Consider the following 18,494-nt stretch of genomic DNA (forward strand, 5'->3'; position numbering starts at 1 on the left):
ACCTATTAAATAAAATTAAAATTAAATAGAAAAAATCTAATAAATGTTAGACGTTATGTGATTAGGGATCTCTACAATAAAACGGTTCTATTAGTTTTAGTAAATATTTTAATTTATTAATACTCATAACACAGATAGGTTGGTAATAATAATAACACTTTTGTATATATTATTGTATTTTATTTTACATAATAAATAAAACCAATGAAATCAAATGATTTAACAAAATGTTAATAAATTTGTTTTTTAAATAAATACGTTTCTGTTATAATAAAGTTGGTTTCACTTTTTTTTTTATTGAAAATATTACAATAAAACTTAAAGCTAGCCTTATCTAATTACTATACAAATCATGCCCGCGTGGAATGGTGCCAAGAATACTGGCTGCATTTCCGCGTTGGACAGCCAGGCTGATCCGTTGCGCAAAAAATGAGCCAGCCCTTCTGTCACCCGATGAGGCTATTAAACGCGGTGAAATGTCTCGTAAAAATTTCTTTGCACTAAGACTCCATGGCCCCAGGGTCTCCACGGCAAACGGAACAAAAATGTAACTCTCAATAAGAGAGGCATACTTGCGCCGCTTGCCGTTTTCAGCCATTTCTGCTGCGGCTCCCGGTCTTGATACTAGTTGGTTTTCATTTATATTAAAAAAACATAGTACCTGAGTACCTACAATGTATTCTAAAAAATTTAATAGTGTTGTAGAACCATTGATAGTTTAATTATTCATAGTTTTACATCAACCATATCAAGAACACTATCGAACATCAATAGCGCTATTGATATGAGACCAAGTTCGATATTCTTTAGAAACTATCGATAATTTCGCTCGCAACACTATTTTACAGGCTAAGATGATGTCCGCGACTTCGTCAGCGTGGATTTAGGTTTAAAATCTCAAAGAACCTTCAATTTTGGGATAAAAAGTACAAATTAGGGGTAAAGTAGATTATTGCCGTATACGGATGCAAGCTACCTCTGTGCCAAAAAGATGATGCCCACAATTTGGTACACGTAGAATTAGGCTTTTAAAAAATCCCATAGGAACTCTTTAATATACCAGGTCTAAAAGTAGTCTTTGCCCATTCCCAGGTAGTAAATGTAGGTAACCTTTCGCCAAAATCGGCTAAACGCACGATGGTGTGAACAGTTACCAGACACACACAGACACTTTCGTATATAATATTAGTATGGATTAGTGGACTGGATTAACCACTGGATTTAGTTCAGTCACCAAAATGTTATTCTAGTAACACAATATTTTCACATTCTAGTAGGTACATTCCATATGACTTGGATCGCTGGTATGTATTCTTATCTAGGTATGTATAGTTCGCGACAGGTCGAGATGGCAATCAAGGGGACGCGCTAATCCGGTGTGAGATAGCGCGCGTGACGAGCGAGTGTGCGTGGCGTTCCCCGCCTCATACTCCGATTGCCATCTCAACCTGTTGTTTCAACATACACTAAAAGAAATTAACGCTATGATTCTTCGTATCACTAACAATGATATCCAATTGCTTCGTCACATAGATACCAGAAATCCACCCAAACTTGCCAGGTTCACTGCCCAACCTTCCGAATACCCTTACCAATTGTCCGTTAGGCCTAAAAACTTGTACGCGACAGTTACCAGAATCCCCTACTAGGATAAAACCCATAGGATCGACAGCTAAGCATTCTGGTTGTCTGAATTGCCCTTTTCTTTGCCCTAACGAGCCGAACTCTACGATTTTGCTCTTATCTTGTTTATTATAAACCTTGACTCGTCGGTTTCCACTGTCGAGAACGATTACGCGGTCGTTGGTTATGGCGACTGCGGTGGGTCCGTTGAATTCTGTGCACAACATTTCCTTAGTCTCCCAAACGCTAGATGTGTGCATTGCTTGCTGTTTGGTCGCTACTCCGTATTGGTCTACGAATTTTCCGTCAGTCTCGATGACCTGTAAGTAGATATTTGAGTATCCTGTGAGTAGATTAGTTTTACCTTAGTTTAGAGTAAGTTGTCAGAACCTAATTTCTAATGATATTATTAGAAACCTCAATATCATTTTTGAAGACCTATCCATAGAAGATAAACTCAGTAAAAAACTCAGTATAAATATTTTGAGTTTTAGTTCTAAGTATGGGGAACCCTCAAAATTTATTGTTTTTTTTTCTATTTTTGTGTGAAAATCTTAATGTGGTTCACAGAAACTACTTACCAAGTTTCAACAGTATAGTTTTTATAGTTTCGGAAAAAAGTGGCTGTGACATACGGACAGACAAAGAGACAGACAGACATCCATCCAGACAGACGAATCCATAAGGGTTCCGTTTTTTACCATTTGGCTACGGAACCCTAAAAATGCTAACCATACCTGAACTCTATCGTTCCCAGTGTCGACGACGTAAATGTGGTGTTGAGCGTTGTCAGTCGCTATGCCCTCTGGCGATCGGAACATGCCAGCCCGGCTGCCCTTCTGACCTAAAGACCGGAGGTAGTCGCCGTCCTTTGAGAACACGTGGACACAATGCTTCCATTTATCTAGAACAATGTTATTGTTGGTAAGTAATTTGACCTCACAATAATACGAAATAGGTACCTAAATGAGAGGGGAATGTATTTAATGAAACTGCTATATCCCTTCCAAGTTAACCCGCTTCCATCTTAGACTGCATCATCACTCACCACCAGGTGAGATCGCAGTCTAGTATATACTAACAGGCAGTTAAGACAGAGTCGCTGGGTGAATTTCTAATATCTAAAGGAGTGAGACAGGGAGATCCGTTATCCCCAAAACTCTTCTTGGCAGCTAGAAGAAATATTTAGAACCTTGATTGGGATGATTTTATTATTACTACTAAAAACATGCATACATACTAAAGATTTTGTAATTTTGAATTTTTGGTTCTTTTGTTGTATTTATAGTCGCACTACTCGGAATTTTTCGCTATTTTCAAGATCCAAGATTTCAGCTTAATTTAGCATTTTGTAAGTTCCTAGTACCTAGTTAATTATAAGGTTGAAAAGGGTAAAACTTTCTCCAAAGTGTAGGTTCCAATGATGTCAACTGTCAAGTGGGTATTTAAATATCCGAAGCAAATCGCTGAAAATGCAATTTTGCTTTAAATATTCATGGCACGCGCGGACCGGTGCCGGATATTCAAACGACTCGTCAAACACTTTTCATGCACATACCTACTCATCATGTTTAAATTTAAATCTGTAGGGGCCAAAGTTTTGAGGAGTAGAAGTATAAAAACACAAGAGGATGCCCGCGACTTCGTTCGCGTGGATTTAGGTTTTTAAAGATCCCATGGAAACTGTTTGATTTTCCGGGATAAAAAGTAGCCTATGTCCGTCCCCGGAATATACCTAAGATTGCGCCAGAATCGGTTAAACTGTTGGACCGTGAAAAGGTAGCAGACAGATAGACAGACAGACACACTTTCGCATTTATAATATTAGTATTGATTTCGCAAGTTAATAACGGTTTGCGCCATTTAGTGATTTAGTGAATTAATATTTTTTTTGCGTGATATAACCACAAATTCACGAGTTTCGGATTTTTTCCTTTACTTGTGCTATAAGCCATACCGACCTGCCAAATTTCATGTGTCTAGATCAATGGGAAGTACCCTATAGGTTTTCTTGACTGACACGACAGACGGACAGACAGATAGACAACAAAGTGATCCTATAGGTATTTAAGGGTTTCGTTTTTCCTTTTGAGGTACGGAACCCTAAAAATGACAAACCTGTCACATAAATCTCGCCCAAGCTCTTCATAAACGCAATATGCACGGGGCACAGCATCTCGTCACAGGAGAGCCTGGTGACGATCTTGGCTTGCGCGCGCTCCACCACCAGCACGCTGTGGCTGTCCATGCCGCAGATGTAGAGGTGGTTGTTCCATGGACTGATGCCGACTCCGGAAGGACGGGACGTTTTACGCCATATGTAGTGCGGGATGAAGTTGCGTGATCTAGAACATTGATGATAATAGTCAGATAGGTATTACCTATACTTTTGCTAAAAGTAGAAATTTCGGTTCGTTTTCGACTTCAATCCAGAGACGAGAGCAAGAATGCAATGGCGAATTAAATTGACTTTGTATCCGTATTCTGCCTGAAAGGGCAAAATTTTCCTAGAAATAGCATCGTACGTCTGCCAAACAAGATTTGTACAAATCAATATCTGGTCCAAATTCCAGAATTTATCAATAGGGTTGAAAATTACCTTACCTTTACCTTAATAACCAAAAACAGTATTTTTATTAGATACTATATTTTGAACAGTCTAATTATTATTATAGCTCTCCATTTGCAGTTTCGGGGAAAGGACCATCTGATTCCGCATCATATTTATGGTAGAGTCAGTTTATATGCGGAAGTTCTCTTTGTCGAAGGTTCACTTCTCCCATGGCACATGAAGCTTTCAAAACTATATAATTCGATTCATAATTACTTAATTATTATTAGCCATATCTTTAATGACTTACCTATAATGCAGAGATAAGCTTGCTTCACTCTCCATAGGGTCGTCCTGCTTTGCAGCTTCGGGTAGAGGATCATCTGACTCTGCATCATAAGGCGTTGTAGAGTCAGATTCTATGCGGAAGTTCTCTTTATCGAAGGCGTACTTCTCCGAATCCCATTTAGAGACTTCGGTTAGAAGTTGTAATGTGTTTGTATGAAGATTTATGAAGGTCATAACCTAGAAAAAAGGTTTTTACATTTTAATCGACCTATCTTGCTGCTAAATTCGCGATAAATGAGTTCTGTTTCTTAAAACATCAGTAAGCTGCTCTTTATCATCATCATTCTTTATCATCTCATTCATTCATTATTCATTTATCTTTATATCAGAAAGATCTCATGCTCAAAAGTACGTTAGCTTCATCTACCCAAAGATGACTTGAATTCCAAAGCACCTATCTACTGTCGAATGAGTTCTAAGTTTCGAAAACTCCACGACCCTGCACCTTATCATCAACATTCTCCCTCATATTAATAGCTCGTTTAGATGTAGCTAAACGAGCTATTAATATGAGGGAACTGGCCTCAGCCAAAGACGACTTCAATCCCAAAGCACGGTCTATCTACTGTCAAAATGTTCTCAGTTTCCTAAAATCTCACAAACCTGCTCTTCATCATCAACATTCTCCCTCATGTTCATAGCACGTTTAGCGACATCGCGAGCTTCACCCAAAGACGACTTCAATCCCAAAGCCGTCATATCACCCAACTTCTGCAACTCCGATGCTTCTCTCAGCAACTCCATCTTTCCTTGGAGGATAGCATTGATCTTTTCTTCCGCTGTCGAGTTTATCTGTTCGATGATACGGTCGAATCTGTCCTGTAAAGTTGAGGATTAGGTAAATTAAGCACATTTAAAAAATATAAGACTAAAACTCCCTTTTGCCTTCATAGTAGAGGTGCAAACACATTGAGCTGGACCAGCATGTCGTGATGGGTAGGTACGACAGAAGACCAGTCTTAACAGGGCTCTCTCTGTCACTAACTCCATACAATCGTAGTCCCAATTTCATTTAAATATTAAGCAACCAAAGTCCATGAAATTTTGCAGGCATATTCTAGTAACTAATATCTGTACCTGTGGTGTTTTAGATTTTTTTTTAAATATGTAGTTTTCAAATTACAGGGGCTCAAAGATTTGTATGTGAATTTATAAGACCGCGTAACTTTGAAACCGAATATTTTAACAGAAATCTGGAAAACCACAGACATAGATATTAGTTTCTAGAATATGTCTGCAAAATTTCATGGATTTTGTTTGCTTAATATTCAAATGAAATTGGAACTACGTTTGTATGAAGCGAGTGACGGAGAGACCCCTTTTAAGACGATCCACACAGCGCGGTTCGATCGGCCAAACATAAAAATATATCTTCTAGACTTTGAAGTACATACACTATAGATAGGTACTTATTTGTTTTGGAAAAAACAAATACAATTGAATCGGTCATTACAAGTTAAAAACAATCTAATGATAAGGACTAAGGATATTAAGCGCAGTTTTTGAAGTAGGTAGGTAGGTAACACGGACAGATATCAATATCAAACAAAACAAGAATAATAATCAAGATAACAAAGGAAAAAACTGTGATTTAATAAAATTATCAAATTTACAAATAGATTGGCCGCATTAGACGCATCGAAACATTATATTATGGTGTGCTCGACGCTGCTGACGCTAATCACATTTTTAAATTGAGATCTTCAGTAACGTAGATACGAACCCACAGTTAGGTACAAGCCCTACTGAAAACTTACCAAACCGTGCTAAAAACGTTTTTTGTTTGCCTACTGAAAAAGTTGGACGAAAGGACAGCATGACGCAAGAGCTGGTGGGACTTGATAAAAGCTGAAATTTCGAATTTTAGTCCACCCTTAGTCTACTATGAATCGAACAATAGGATCGGTTTCTTTCATAGTAGGTATCTGTATTAAACTATGAAGACGAAGTGATTTTAAAGGCAGCGGTTAAAGACTGTCAGTAGTAATAGGCGCCCAAAACCTCCTAACCTTACCTAAAATTGTATCAACCACTGCAGCGCTATCATAGAAATTCATAAAATTTTGATAAGCATCCGAAAATAATGCAGCATAGTTCGCCTGTTATAATATAAGTTAGTCCTAAGCGTCGACCTTTGATTGAAGCTTAAATTCAAATTATTTTTATTCAATTAGTTTTTCACAAGTTCTTTTGAATCGTCATAAGCATCTACCACAGGTTCGAAATGCCTTTCCTACCGAGAAGAACCAGCAAGAAACTCGGCGGTTGCTCTTTTCAAAGATTTTATATACAAAATTATGCCATGTATAAAAGCTATTGAGGTCCCGCACATTGCTGGAGCGAGCTGCAGGTCCTATCAAAACTTAAGGGGTCTTTAGTTACCTCATAGTGTTCAATTTTATGTTCAAGTCGACTTGCAGCAGAGTCAAGTTCTTTCAAAATCGATCCAATCTGGGTTCTCATGTCTGCCAAATGCTGCAACCAGCAAACTTTGCAGAAATTCTGTAACAATTTTTTTTAACATTGATTTTGTCTCTTTTGTTCGTACCTAGTTGCCTTCCATGTTTTTTTAAGGGTCGTCCATACAAAATATTTGGTAATAAAAATGCCCAGTTTGATTCCATTAGTCTGGTATTCCGAAATATTAAAAAAAATCCTTATTTATGACACTGTAAATAAACAAATTGATGTGACTCACAATTAGTAAAGCACGTAGGCAGTCCTGGGTTAGACATAGTTAGATATCATTTTATTAATTCATGTATATTTTTGATACAATGATAAACAATGAAAATGACAATGATTAAGTAGGCACCTTTAGTCTATAGGTACCTACTGTTGCAGATTCTTTTTAACCGGAATTGAGGACAATATGATTACAAAATTGAGTCAATGTAACTTTGGAATAGCTATTGTTTTGATGTTTCTAATAAGTGATACTTACCTACCTAGCTATAATTACTATGATCACGGCCTTATATGGTCGTGAATCCTGTATTAAAGTGATTATTACATCACTGGGTTTAATATCTAATTATTTATTACATTATACTATCGTAATAATCATCATGAATTATACTTAATGTACAAGCACTTCCTTAAAGATAAGTGCTTTATTGTTAAAACACAATAGTAATGTTCCAAAATAGTTAGGTACCTACTAGTAGGTACACTTACTATAAATAAAAGAAAAATATGTCAGCATCATGTGCAATTCTGAAATGTTCGTATGATAATGTAGGTATATCTATGACAACAATATTTTGCTATGCCCCAGATCTTTCATGTACGCTTTCTGTACCTAATATAATATTTTTTTGCCGTCTGTTTTAGTAATTACGTCAATTTCATCGACTAAGTATTTCAAATATTTATTATGGTTTATTAGTCTCAGGTTTATGATAGGCATTAGGCCGATTCCGTTCCGAAAAGTTAGACATTCGTACCCAGGATCTAACCCCAACGTAACGTGAATAGGAGGCGGACGTTGTAACCACTAACTGCTGGGCTATCGTGGCCCTTAACAGTTATTACAAGTCTACAACTACAATATTTGCCCTAATAACCGTCGATTACGTACCGATTTGCAATGTTCACAGTTGGATATGTCCAAGTCATCGCATATCGATCGACAATGGGAACACCTCACACCAGCAGCGAACAGCTCCACACTCTGCATGTTGTTCATCGGCGACGGAGGGGTATCTGGCTTCTTCTTATCCTCGTTAACACCAACCATGGCCAGCAATGTATCTATGTACAGGTTAGATGGAAGCTCTTCTACGAAATCTGTACTGTGGACTTGTATTCGCGTACGGCAGATCGGACAGTTGATTATTGGAAGATCTGAAATTTCAGGAATTGTTAAATGAAGCAAATTCAACGCCTGACCACGAATATTATATATCTGAAGTGTTTGTGATATGTATGAGCAATAAACAATCGCTTACTTAGACGATCCGTTTATTACTGAGTTGTAGTACAGTGCGATTCACAGATATACCTACATGAGGTACAATACAAATCAGTTTGATACTACCTATGAATATTATATACCTGCCTATATTTGAAAATGAAAATTAGGTATCATTGCTGAAATGAAGGTGTGAGAAGAAGTAAGAAGAATATATTAAGAAGTAGAGGATCGAAAATTGCAGATATTCATAAATCATAAGAACAGAGATAGACAGATCTCTCTTGACTTGGTTTTTCTTCTGGTAAAATAGCGCAAGCATTTTTACCAGCGGATCTTAAGATGGATGTATCAAGGGCAATGAATAAGTAGATGGTAAGTTGATGTTCTAGTCTGCCCATCCGCACTTGTCCTTCGTGGTAGACCATGACCAACCCTTCTTATTTTGAGGAGACCCATACTCAGTAGTGAGCCGACGATGACTGTATGATAATGAGATGTTCTAATAAATTTAGATGTAGGTATATTCAAAAACTCACCTGCAACATAAATTTTGAGACAAGCACAGCAGAAAGTATGCTGGCACGGCAACATCTTAGGTTTGGTGAGGATTTCCAGGCACAGGGCGCACTGAATCAAATCTTTGATGCCACCAGAAAATCTACGACAATTTAAATAATAAAATTCCATGTATGTCGGTAAACGATGCAGCCCACAATGGAAATGCTTCTTGAGAGGCCACGAACCTAAGTAACCTGGAAATTCTATTGAGTCGCTTGGCAGTGTGGTGATTGCGACTGAGCCAGGTCATATACGAGATAGGTGTCTGAGGCGCACTTTGACTTTAACGAGACAGCGTTATACCGCTGGTATAAGTCTGTCTCGTTTTAACTGGAACTTAAGCCTTAGCCCTAATTCGTACGAGCGTTAAAAAGCGTTGTTGAAAATGCAAAGTGCCGCGTTAAAGAACCGTTGACGTGTGAACAGATACTTGGACTTGGGAAAAAAAGCTTTCTTAACGTCCGTTCAAAAAGCGTTCAAATAGAAAATGCATTCCCAAGTATCTGTTCACACGTCAACGCTTTTTTATCGCGCACTGTTGTATTTCCAGCGCAACGCTGGGTTTTAACGCAACGCTTTTTTAACGCTCGTGTGAATTAGGGCTAAGCAAATTCAAATCTCTATAGATTTCAACCTAAAACTGCAGCGACAAAGAGGGCTTGTTCTCTTTAAAGGTAAGTACCCACTTTACTAAGATTTTTCTCTATAATCGTTCTTCATAATGTTCACAAAAGTGTGTGAAGTCTGCCAATTCGCACTTGGCTAGCGTGGTAGACTAAACCCTTCTCATTCTGAGAGGAGATCCGTGCTCAGTAGTGAGCCAGCGATGGATTGATGATGATGATAAGTATACGACTTACTTCCGACTGAATTTCGAATTGTCTGGCGTAGTAGAATTAATTTGTCGAGATCCCATCTGACTTGTTGATCTATACATTGGTGGTGCTGCCTGCGATACCGGAGTAGCCGGAACTCCAGTGTCTTCTCTATGACTGCTAAACCTTTTGAAACTAAGAAAGAAACTAGGCCTTTTCTTCACTTTTTCCGCCATTTTGACACCTTTTTAAAAGCATTGAACAATTAATACTGAATCAATATCAGTTATAAAATAACAAACTAGATTACACCGATTTCAAATAACGATTAGGTACTAGTCAATAACTGATAAGATAGCAAGTACTTCTGGGACATACTTACCTAAGTAATAGGTACATTTTGATAATTAAGTTTGTAGCATTGAACTTCAATATTTTGATGAAATAAAGGTAATTATAGTTGAATCTCAGCGACGGGCATGGGTTTTTATCCCGAAAAATCAAATAGATCCCGCAGGATTTTTGAAAGCCTATCCGTTAAATCGATGTTGACGAACTTTGCTACAGATATCGCTTGGATCTCCGATATGGATGGGGATAGGAAAGCTACTTTTTATCCTGGAAAATCAAAGATGGGACATTTAAAAAACCTAAATCCACGCGGATGAGGCCGCGGGCAGTATCTAATAAGAACGTTTTTAAATACACCTATTTGATAACACCTGGTATCGTAAGTGTTTTTCTTTATCTGTGGATATCTCACTATAAAAAAAAGGTTTAGATTAAAATCCGACTGATGATGACGGAGTCGTATGTACATGCTCAGTATGCTTACAGCAAAGCCAAATCGCATACTGAGTCAGGGGTTACATATAGGTACATAGTTTATAGAATTCATGAATATTAATATTGAAAACATCTAATTCATGGTGCTGAGCAATGGTCGTTGAGCAAGGGATTCTTTCTAAACAAAATGCGTAAGGCTAAAATAAATTGTTGTAAGTTATCGAAATTCTTTACAAATGTGACCAGACACGGATAATATGGAAATACGGCGAGAAAGTATAAAATGTAGGCTTTTAGGTTGCCATATTTTATTTCAATTCAATTAAGTATATATTACAACGTCCTCATACGAGCTCCTACTTTAAGGATAATAAGCACACGTTTCTAAGTTCCAGACGCATGTTTGATATTCTGAAATTGAATAGAAGTCGCATCCTATAACAATTCTTGGGTCTATTTTTATTGAGATAAAAGTCGTTTAGCGTAATTTGATAATTGCAAAGCCAGTCATACTTCTGTGTATGTATGTCCGTATATTATCAAAGTATCCATTGCTTCAACTTTGGTTAGTAAATTGAAGAAAATATATAGTTAGTACGTAGGTAGTTACCTACTTCTTAATAATTCAATATAGTTCCGTCCTTTTGAACTTCAAATAGGTGCGTGTTTGAACTTCACTCAGGCGAAGAAAGATGAAAGCCAAAGGCTAGTGTTAAACATTTGAATATGAATGTCTTGACCCTTAGAAAGCAGTTACCTTTTAATGGTTCTTTATTTAATAGGTTTATACCGAAGTGGTCTAAACAAGACGATAGAAATGGTAGTCGGTAATTTTTAACAACTCACAAACAAAAGAAATTCGAAAGAACTATCTCATTTATACCTCGAGGTAGGTATCCAATCATCATCACGCGCTACAGCCCTGGGTGAACTCTTGCTTGGTCAAGCTTAATTATCCAGCGGAGATGCAGTTTTCTTCCTCCAAATGTCTAATGTGTCGTAGGTACGTTTGATTTTACAACATGCATTCATGTAATCTCACACTCTTAGCATTTCTATACTTATTTATTCTGAATTCCGTGGGTCATACATAGAAGCCCAGATAGCTATTTAAAGAAATATGAAACTGACCGTATTAGTCACAGGATCAGGCTTAGCAAGATTTCAACTCGCCATTTGCCAATTAAAACATTGATGTAGGTAAGTAAGCCATATAATATTAATCTGTATATGTACATAATGCACCTGTGTACCTATATAGGATTAGAAACGCAGGTTTTAGACTTAAGCTGCTTGCATCTTTCAACGGCAGTGGGCCATAATATTAGGATTCATCTTTGTTAACTCTGTCGCTAAACTAAAAAATACCTGTGCCTTTTAGTAGGTAAGTATTCATATAAGCGGGCTATCTCTTTGAAACATTACACCTGTAAAGTACTTAACTGTACTAAATTTTCAGAGATTTTAAATTTACGATGGCAATGCTAGGTAGGGCCTAGCATATTTGAAGCACGCTCGTGGAATGTCAAAAAAAAAGATTCCGACGAATTGAGAACCTCCTTCTTTTTTCGAAGTCGGTTAAAAAGCGCGAAAACCTCGTGCCTCTATGTGGTCTGCGTCCTACGAGTGTCACACGCACAAGTGTACGAATTTTTCTTCACTTTAAAAAAATAATTGGGAGTTTTGCCTTTCTGGAGTTATATAATATCTTTGGGTACGGGTAGAAAATGTCTTCAGTCAGTTTTATTTTATTTATTTTTTATAAAAAGTAGCGAGCAAACGAACAGGCGGATCACCTGGTGTTAAGTGATTACCGACACCCATGATTTGTAGCACCAGAGGTACCGCCGATGCGTTGCGTTTCAGGAATTTGAAAGCTCTACCACCACCATGAAGTAGGTATTTGCTTCAGGGTACCTACCTACATGTTTTTCTTCAACTTTATAATTCTGTTGATCACACAAAGATTATAAATAACTAGCTGATGCCCGCAACTTCGTACTCGTGGATTTATGTTTGTAAAATCCGGTGCGAACTGTTTGATTTTCCGGGATAAACAATCGTAAGTCACTCTCTAGGATTGAAGGACAAACCAACAAACGAACACACTTTCGTATTTATGATATGGAGCTACAATGTGGAGTAACATAGAAATAAGTTGAGTTCTATTTGAACCAGAATAAGGATCTGGTCACACAGCGCGCGACAGTAGCAATTAGCAATGCTTGATAACAATACAACTATAGATGGCCTCCTAGAAGACCTATTAAGAGACCAAGTGACTGAATGTCTTCATATCACTGCAGAGAAGAAAAAAAAGAAAAGAAAAGAACTTTGAAGTTGAACCTGCGCAGTTAGTGATCTATCGATCTATTTGGTGATATCAAGAGCAGACGTGTCTCTTTCGTCGCATGATTGATACATCAACCTACCTTTCGCATCCCGAGCTGTAGAAAAGTACTGTAATATGCAGGCATCCTATGTAGTGTTGTTGTCTTTATACCTTATACCTGCTATCTGTCTCTTCTTGTAGATATTTCAGATGTCTAGGAGTAACGTAAACTAGAAGTAAAATTTTCTTTATTGTACACCAAATTTACATAAAAATGTATAAGTACCAAAATAGATCCATAGTAGTGTTGTATCCACGACGTCGCGGTATCGTCGCGCATCCTGCCGCGTTGGTGTCTCGCGTTATCTATGTCCAGAGCTTTAAGTTCTAAATCCTTTACGCACTGTAGTTTCTACTAGTGGCTTAAATTGGCGGTTATCCATATCAGGTAGTTTCATCTTAGCCTATCTTGCTATTCCATGTCCATGACATGAATTTAAAGTACATAAAATGTATTTAATCTTTGCTAAGGAAAAAACAAAATAACATAGGTACTTAGAAGATAAGTTTATTAGGTAGGTTTAAGAAAGTTACTTACTTAATCCTTGTATAATATGTAGGTATAAATTAATGTGTACATAGCTCATACTATTTTTAAATGTACCTAGATAATCTCAACTATCAAGGAAAATAAGAAACGATTAGAGAGAAATGTGGTCATGCTATGCTATGGGTTTTCCACCCACTAGGTAGGTACAAGTAAGTATCTTGGAGTAAGCAAAAATAATGTCCGGCAGAAAACTTCCTACCAAAGTATTTATACTTCAACTAATCTAGAGTTGAAGTAAGTATAAATACTTTGGTAGGTATCTTCTGTAAGGTTATTTTTAAAAATTGATTTGAGTTGTCAAGAATAATATAAAATTATTAATTTACCTAATGCAGGTAGTTTGATAAAATCGATATTTGGCTCATTCGATGTCATACAATCTGTTGCTAGGAGGCCAACAAGATTGAACTTGCATAAATACGGGTGTTTCGAAGGTTTTAGTTCAGTCTCCTTCTGAGATTCGGAGCGATATCGCATATTTTCGGTATTTGGGTTGTGAACTGGATAATTAGATGTTGTGATAGCAATCACGCTCTAATTAAATTATTTATGTTGGCATTAGTTTGTTTAGATTAAAACTCTCGGATAACCGTGCACATTAAACTTGTGTTTTTTTTGTGTTGGTTTTGGAGAGGACATTCCAATAATTTGATAAAAATATTTAAATAATACCTGCTTTTCTGAGTGACGCCAATAATTCAGAAGTGGGATGTGTCTCACGTTGTCTTAATTTCGCTTTGGTATCTTTTTGTAAACAACCCACATTTGATTAAAATTTTTATTGAGTTTGATTTGGTGATTAAAATTTTTAGTTTTTTTTTAATAATTTAGTCTTTTGTGAATTGGAAAGTAATTTGCAATGAGTGGTTCAGATTTTGTATACATCGAATGAGAAGTTAGTCGTTTGGATTTATTGTTGACTTGATATTAAAACTGAGAGTTCGGCAGTTCAAGGGTAGGTTTTAATGATTTGACGGAGGGCAGGATAGCCCATGATTTGGATTTGACTTAGGGCAAGGAAGCCCGCGACTGACATGACAAAATTGATTAGAAACACGAGGACGTGTTAAATTCAGGACGGCCGAACTGTAAGGTTATTTTTAAAAATTGATTTGAGTTGTCAAAAATAATATAAAATTATTAATTTACCTAATGCAGGTAGTTTGATAAAATCGATATTTGGCTCATTCGATGTCATACAATCTGTTGCTAGGAGGCCAACAAGATTGAACTTGCATAAATACGGGTGTTTCGAAGGTTTTAGTTCAGTCTCCTTCTGAGATTCGGAGCGATATCGCATATTTTCGGTATTTGGGTTGTGAACTGGATAATTAGATGTTGTGATAGCAATCACGCTCTAATTAAATTATTTATGTTGGCATTAGTTTGTTTAGATTAAAACTCTCGGATAACCGTGCACATTAAACTTGTGTTTTTTTTGTGTTGGTTTTGGAGAGGACATTCCAATAATTTGATAAAAATATTTAAATAATACCTGCTTTTCTGAGTGACGCCAATACTTCCGTTGTAGGAGCTATTACTAATCTACTAGTAGATAATAATAACTGTCTACTCTTTATTAACCCCCGACCCAAAAAGAGGGGTGTTATTAGTTTGAAGTGTGTATCTGTGTATCTGTGTGTCTGTGTATCTGTGTATCTGTTTGTGGCATCGTAGCTCCTAAACTAATGAACCGATTTTAATTTAGGTTTTTTGTTTGAAAGGTGGCTTGATCGAGAGTGTTCTTAGCTATAATTCAAGAAAATCGGTTCAGTCGTTTGAAAGTTATCAGCTCTTTTCTAGTTACAGTAACCTACACTTGTCGGGGGTGTTATAAATTTTTAATTTACACTTGTATTGTTTTGTGACTGCACATTGGCACCTCATTGGCACCGCATATTTTTGCTCTCATTTTAAAAATACCTGGCCACTTTAGCGATGTCATTTTGTTCATGATCATTCATCTATAGCTACCTATCGATATCAATGGTTTCATGAGTAGAATACCGGGTAGGTTAACTATTCGTAATAAAATGCCAAGCACGTCATAGATCCCGTATGTTAATCGAGAATGTCATTTGTTTAATTGATTTCCTAGAAAGCTCCATTCATGGCCTAGGCAATAGGCCACATAAATAAACCAGTCAGAAACGGCATTTTTAATGTCTCAAAAAGCAATTTAACGGGATATTTCATTATGAAAATACAAGTAGACATGAAAGCAAGTTCGTAGTAAACTTGTGCTGGATATGGATGGCTCATGTCAAAAAGTTTAAAAATCTTAGACGCAACGCACACTGGCAGAGTGAAGTGGCGTCTTTCTTGATAACAAATCCATTTTTGGGGTTCCGTACCTCAAAAGGAAAAACGGAACCCTTATAGGATCACTTTGTTATCCGTCTGTCTGTCTGTTTGTCGTGTCTGTCAAGAAACCTATAGGGTACTTCCCGTTGACCTAGAATCATGAATTTTGGCAGGTAGGTAGGTCTTATAGCACAAGTACAGGAATAAATCTGAAACTGCGAATTTGTGGTCATAACATTAAAAAAAATTAAAATATGTTTCAATTTTCAAAGTAAGATATCTATACCAAGTGGGGTATCATATGATGAAAGGGCTTTACTTGTACCTTCTAAAACAGATTTTTATTCATTTTTAAGCATAGTAGTTTTTGATTTATCGGGCAAAATATCGGAAAAATACCCGAGTACGGAACCCTCGGTGCGCGAGTCTGACTCGCACTTGGCCGGTTTTTTATTTACTTACTAAAAAGGAGGTGGTGCGCGGCTCGTGTTTTGTATCCAGTATGAAATTCAGAGATAGGCATTATTGCTAATTTTAAAATATTTTCATTTTAATTTTTAACAAAAATATTAAAGTTTTATAAATCTCAGCCTTAGCCTTTTCACCCTATGTGGGTTGAGCGGGTAATTAACACAACAATGGGGCGTAAAATGAATTATTTATTGTTGTTCCTACATGGGTAATGAGTGGTTTCTGTTTACATTTGAATTTCAATCGCCATGATCTGAAATGAAAGCTGGGTGTTGGGACAGCTATAGCGCCGTACTCTGGACCTGATTAAGAGGGGTCTCTCCGTCACTCGCTCCATACAAACGTAGTTCGTCTCTCATTGGAATACTAACCAATCATACTCAATGGAATTTTGTAGAAACGTTCCGGGAACTATAATATCCATGCCTGTAGTTTTCCAGATTTCCGTTAAAAGATTCGATTTCAAAGTTCAAAACGCGGTCTTAAAAATTCACATACAAATCTTTGAGCCACTGTAATTTTAAAACTACATATTTTTAGAAAAAATCTAAAACACCACAGACACAGATATTAGTTTCTAGGATATGTCTGCAAAATTTCATGGACTTTGGTTGCTTAATATTCAAATGAAATTGGGACTACGATTGTATGGAGTAAGTGATGGAGAGAGCCCTGTTAATCCGATCCAGTTGAATAGATTTGGGCGGGCGGAGCGAGATTATGGTTTGAAACTTGAGTAAGTACCTACCTACTTATACTTACCTAAATTACAATTTAATAGCATGGATACCATGCTATGAAATTTGGTACAAACAATAGTTTGCATCTCGTTGCAGACGGTCATAAGCTACTATTATCTCGGAAAGTCAAAGATTTCTCGGGGGATTTTAAAAAACCTACATCCACGTGGACAAGATCAGGGGCTTCATCTAGTACAAACTAATAATAAAAAACCAGCCAAGTGCGACTCAGACTCGCGCATCGAGGGTTCCGTACCTACTCGGGGCTTTTTCCGACATTTTGCACGATAAATCAAATACTATTACGCTTAAAATAAATAATAATCAGTTTTAGAATGTAAGTACAAGTAGAGTCCTTTCATATGATACCCCACTTGGTTTAGTTATCTTATTTTGAAAATTGAAACACATTAATTTTTTTTAATGATGTAACCACAAATCCGCTGTGACTGCCCGTAAGTGGAGTTGCATAAGAGCAATAGAAAGTAAGGAACAAAATGTATAATTAAAATGTGTAACTCTGTGGGCGGTACTATAGTAAATAAATAAATAAATAAATTCACGGTTTTCAGATTTATTCCTTTACTTGTGCTATAAGACCTACCTACCTGCCAAATTTCATGATTCTAGATCAACGGGAAGTACCCTATAGCTTTTAGCAGACAACAAAGTGATCCTATAAGGGTTCCGTTTTTCCTTTTGAGGTACGGAACCCTAAAATTGAGAAAGTATCTATCTTAGCCACCTTTTCACGGCCTATGTAGGGATAAATTCAAACTCTGTTCATCCAGAGCTGAATTCTTCAAACTTAATGAAGTAGATAGAGATTAAGTACATGGTATAGAGTTGGGTGGCCAAACAAAGAAACATACCTACTGTACACGATTTCAGATTTACAACATTAATAGTAGGTAAATAGCATGGATTAGTATAGATACTTCATTCCATACCGTTCTTTCTTTAATAACTTGACATATTTTAAAAGTAGAAGCCACAGTATTGAATAACTATGCAAACCTACGAATAATATTGATATTCTTAGATGCAACCACTTTATACAATGTTTACCTACTAGTATAAACAAGTGTCAATTAAAAATTTATAACACCCCCGACAAGTGAAGGTTAGGTACAATAACTAGAAAAGAGCTGATAACTTTCAAACGGCTGAACCGATTTTTTTCGATTATAGCTAAGAACACTCGATCAAGCCACCTTTCAAAAAAAAAAACGAAATTAAAATCGGTTCATTAGTTTAGGAGCTACGATGCCACAGACAGATACACAGATACACACGTCAAACTTATAACACCCCTCTTTTTGGGTCGGGGGTTAAAAATTGTCAATGCACAACAAGGCACTCGGCTGTATGTAAAGGGTCCTATTATAAGATTTCGCTTTCATTACGGTGCACCGCTGCATTTCAAGAGATACCACGAGC

At 36.9% G+C, this 18,494-nt stretch overlaps 1 protein-coding gene across 1 annotated transcript; it reads right to left on the minus strand.

The window, feature by feature from the left end:
• Positions 1-614: 614 nt before the first annotated feature.
• Positions 615-10,098, minus strand: LOC123875471 (RING finger protein nhl-1-like). Its single transcript, XM_045921316.1, has 9 exons — positions 9,857-10,098; positions 8,975-9,096; positions 8,103-8,368; positions 6,905-7,024; positions 5,126-5,341; positions 4,485-4,699; positions 3,742-3,968; positions 2,361-2,527; positions 615-1,943 (listed from the first exon to the last, which is right to left on the minus strand). The coding sequence occupies exons 1-9, from the start codon at positions 10,045-10,047 to the stop codon at positions 1,467-1,469; spliced, it is 2,001 nt and encodes a 666-aa protein (XP_045777272.1). The 5' UTR covers positions 10,048-10,098; the 3' UTR covers positions 615-1,466.
• Between the last annotated feature and the right edge of the window lie 8,396 nt (positions 10,099-18,494).

This window comes from Maniola jurtina, chromosome 20, assembly GCF_905333055.1.
Source record: "Maniola jurtina chromosome 20, ilManJurt1.1, whole genome shotgun sequence".
Lineage (NCBI taxonomy): Eukaryota > Metazoa > Arthropoda > Insecta > Lepidoptera > Nymphalidae > Maniola > Maniola jurtina.